Source organism: Salvia splendens, chromosome 1, assembly GCF_004379255.2.
Source record: "Salvia splendens isolate huo1 chromosome 1, SspV2, whole genome shotgun sequence".
Classification (NCBI taxonomy): Eukaryota; Viridiplantae; Streptophyta; class Magnoliopsida; order Lamiales; family Lamiaceae; genus Salvia; species Salvia splendens.
In genome coordinates, this window is record NC_056032.1 from 27,727,653 (window position 1) to 27,731,809 (window position 4,157).

General features: G+C 48.6%; 1 protein-coding gene across 1 annotated transcript; it reads right to left on the reverse strand.

The window, feature by feature from the left end:
* Nucleotides 1–1,556: 1,556 nt before the first annotated feature.
* LOC121763439 lies at nt 1,557–2,543 on the reverse strand. The gene is made up of 2 exons (XM_042159485.1): nt 2,091–2,543; nt 1,557–2,030 (listed from the first exon to the last, which is right to left on the reverse strand). Exons 1-2 carry the CDS (start codon nt 2,541–2,543, stop codon nt 1,557–1,559), a joined length of 927 nt encoding a protein of 308 aa, XP_042015419.1.
* Between the last annotated feature and the right edge of the window lie 1,614 nt (nt 2,544–4,157).

Genomic DNA, 4,157 nt, shown 5'->3' on the forward strand with positions numbered 1-4,157 from the left:
ATCTGATCAGACGATGCTTTGATTCCTTCTTCGTCAATAGGAACTTGATGGCCGCGTGGTCAGTATAGACAACCACTTTTGAGCCCAGCAGGTAGGGCCTGAACTTCTCAAAGGCGTAGACCACTGATAGCATCTCCTTTTCGGTCGTGTCGTAATTCTTCTGTGCTTGATTTAGAGTTTTGGAAGCATAGAAGATAACGTAACTATTTCCTTCAATCTTTTGACCTAATACTGCCCCTACTGCATAATCACTGGCATCGCACATCACCTTAAAAGGGTGACTCCAGTCGGGGGCATGTATGATCAGAGAGCTTATCAGTCTTTCTTTCAGTAGTTGGAATGCGGCCTTGAAGGCTTCAGAAAATTCAAACTCCACATCATTCTGGAGCAACCTTGTCAGGGTCTTCGCAAAGTCTTTGATAAATCGTCTGTAGAAGCCAGCATGTCCTAAAAGGGCCCTGATCTTCTTCTGGTTGGTGGGATACGAGAGTTTTGCAATGACTGCTACCTTCGCTTGGTCGACCTCTATTCCCCTGCTCGACACTACATTGCCTAGGACAATTCCTTCGGTAACCATAAAATGACATTTTTCAAAATTCAGAACCAAGTCCTTCTACCACATCTTTCCAACACTCTGTTTAGACTATGCAGCCCTTGATCGAATGTGTCTTCATAGACAGTAAAGTCGTCCACAAAGATCTCTATGCATTCCTCCAACAGATCAGAGAAGATGCTCATCATGCATCTTTGGAAAATGCCCGAGGCATTGCAGAGGCCAAAAGGCATTCTTCGATAGGCGTAAGTGCCGAAGGGACATGTAAAGGTAGTCTTCTCCTGGTCATCTGTGTTCACTGCGATCTGGAAGTAACCATTGTATCCGTCGAGGAAACTGAAATACTGCTTCCCAGCTAACTTCTCAAGCATCTGGTCAATGAAGGGCAGAGAGAAGTGATCCTTCTTCGTGGCTGCATTCAGCTTTCTGTAGTCAATGCACATTCTCCACCCATTAACTGGCCTTGTCGGAATTAATTCATTCTTCTCATTCTTTACTACTTGGATTCCCCCTTTCTTCGGCACCATGTGCACTGGGCTGACCCAGTTACTGTCCGAAATAGAGTAGATAATTCCTATCGAGACCAACTTGACAATCTCCTTAAGCACCTCTTCCCTCATGTTGGGGTTGAGCTTACGTTGTTGGTCGCGGTGTGGTTTGGCTCCTTCTGATTTCCTTAAGCACCTCTTCCCTCATGTTGGGGCTGACCCAGTTACTGTCCGGATATGATGCATGCATAAGTTTAGGCTAATGCCCACCAGGTCTGTCAGCTTCCAACCGATAACCTTCTGATTTTTTTTCAACACTTCAAGCAATCTGTCTTCCTGCCCCTGGGTCAACTGACTGTTGATAATGACAGGCTTCGTTTCTTCCTCCCCCAGGTAGGCGTACTTCAAATGTGCTGGAAGGGGCTTTAATTCCTTTGCGGGCTTCAGCTCTTCAGTAGGCAGGGGGTTTTCTTCTGCTTCCATTCTCATTGACTTACCTTGATCAGACAGCTTTTCTAGGACCCAGCTGGTCGCGGGCGCTCGCAGAAATCCATCATCGCTTTCGCGATGGCTTGATCATCCATTTCACCGACTCTCATGGTTTCATACCACTGTGCGACTTCTTCATCTGCAGCGGAGTCAGTGAACTGCCTCTGTAGGAATTCTTCCTCCAAATACCCCTGCACTAGTGGCTCAGTCATATCTACTGAGTACACGTTCTCACTATTTGCGGGTCTCTTCATAGCTTCATTAATGTTGAACTTGAACTGCTCTCCATTGAAATCCAAGCTGATCGTCCCATTACGGACGTCAATTATTGTGCTGGCTGTGGACAGGAACGGCCTTCCCAGTAGGACTCCACTCGACTCCCTTGCTGCTGGCTCTGTCATCTTGATGATTAAAAAATCGGCTAGGTACAGAAAGTTATTCACCTTCACGATCACGTCTTCTAGAATTCCCTCTGGGTGAATACACGATCTGTCAGCCAACTGTATCATTATATCAGTATCATTATATCATTATATCAGTATCAACGAGTATGGCAGAACATTGATAGACGCCCCCAAATCGCTCATGGCGTGCTCCACTTGAATATCTCCGATTGAAATCGGGAGCGTGAACATTCCCGGATCAGTCTTCTTTGAGGGAAGGTCGTTCCGATGGATCACGGCAGAGACCTTCTCCTCTATAATTAATCTCCCTTCCTCTTTGACTTTTCCCGCCATGTAGTCCTTGATGAATTTACTGATCGGGGGCATCTTTAACGCCGTCAAAAGCAGCACCTTGACTTCCACATCTTTGAACATACTCGCCACGTTGATCGTGGCGTCTCTCTTCCTGGTCACCATTCTGCGGTATGGGTATGGCTTGACCTTCTCAGCTTCTGCTTCTTGATTTTCTCCAGAGGATCCACCTCCCACTTTCGTTTTGCCTTTTTCTCTCCCTTTCGCTTGATCCGCTCCACTAGACTCTCCTTCTTCTTGATGGCTTGGTCCAGACATAGACGCTTGGGACACCGCAGGTGGGCTGGGACTCTGGTATAACATCCCTGACCTCAGGGAGACTTCACTAATGTTCTCACGTCCAGGCTACTGCACCGTGGCAGGAATTTTTCCTTCGTTGCCTCTCAGTTCTCCCAGCGACATCGGTACTTGAGACAGTTGCTGTGTAAGCATATCCAACGCTGCCCTTTACTCCTTCTGAGCCTCCTGAATTTCACGCATCTAATCATTTGGATGGTGCGGAACTATGATTTCTCCTTGACCTTCGTTGGGGTGCCGATTATATCTATGATTCGGTGGCCCCCCACCGTGGTTTGGCTGCGGGTAGTAAGACTGCCCAGAGTGCTCTTGCTGGTATTGCGGTTGGTTGTGCTGTTGGTTCCCTGGGTGCTATTGGTTGCCCCTTTGATGTGGCGGGACATAACTCACCAACTGGTTGTTCGGTTGCCTACCCTGGTTGCTTGACTGATGGCATTGATGTCTGTACCCCCAGTTTCCTTCATTCTGTCTACTTGACCAGTTGGGCTGTCCTCCACTGGACCAGTTCCCTTGAGGTCCACTTGACCAACTTGTCTGAACCTCCCTGCATTCGGTTCCCTCTGTTGTTTGATCTTTCTTGGTTCCGAGCGGGCCAATTGGATTGCCCTTCAGAGGATTGTATCTGCGGCGTCGATGGTTGAGGTGGATTGCCTTGGTTCTGTTCACTCCACCTAAAATTGGGGTGGTCTCTCCACGAGGCGTCCCTTTGCTTCCCCTGGATCCAGTTGCCACTCGCGTTCCAGTGGCCCACGACTTTCACCTGGGGTTGCGGGGGGAAACTCGCAATAATAGTAGTGGTGCTCCTCTGGCAGTGGTGTAGGAGGTGGAGGTGCTCTGGACTTCTTTACTGCCTCCAGCAGCTTCTTCTCTATTTGCTCGAATCGAGCCTCCAACTTCTCATCACTGCGCGCCTCTGCTGCGTGCACTGCACCTCTTCTGTATTGGCCACGGGATGTCTTATACGATCGCTTGGCTTTGATTAGCCTCTCCAGGACTCTCTTAGCTTGGCTGAATCGGGTTTTTGAGAAATCCCCTTGAGCTGCTAGGTTGAGATCGTTCTTTCTATCCACTGTGAGTCCGCCGTAGAAGGTTCAGTAAATCTCCCTCTCTCCCATCTTGTGGTTGGGGCATGCTTGAAGCAGCCCTTGGAATCTATTCTAATACTGGCCCAGGGGCTCATCATACTCCTGCCTAGGCTCTGTAATCTACCGCTTCAGAGTACTCGTCTTCGATGCTGGGAAGAAACGATCTATGAATATCATACAGAACTCAGCCCAGGTTCTGATTGATCCTTCTGGCAACCTTGACAGCCAGACTCCCGCATCGCCCTTTAAGACGAAGGGAATAGCCTTGAGCATGTAATCTTCTAATCTGGATCCAACTGGCACGGGCTGAATATCACAGTATCTGCAAAATTCCTCCAGAAAGGCGTAAGGACACTCCTTCGAGAGGCCATAGAAATTGGACAAAACGGCCAATACTCCCGATTTGATCGCAATCGTCCGCATCCCAGGAGTGATAGCGATGGCATGGGTGGGTTCCTTCTCATCATGAGCGTGCAGAGAGCCAATTCCT

Coding starts and splice junctions, on each gene's coding strand:
- LOC121763439 (XM_042159485.1), bottom strand. CDS start 2,543: ATGTCTGGACCAAGCCATCAAGAAGAAGGAGAGTCTAGTGGAGCGGAT. Junction 2,031..2,090: donor ATTTGGGGGCGTCTATCAAT/GTTCTGCCATAC, acceptor ATAATGATACAG/TTGGCTGACAGATCGTGTAT.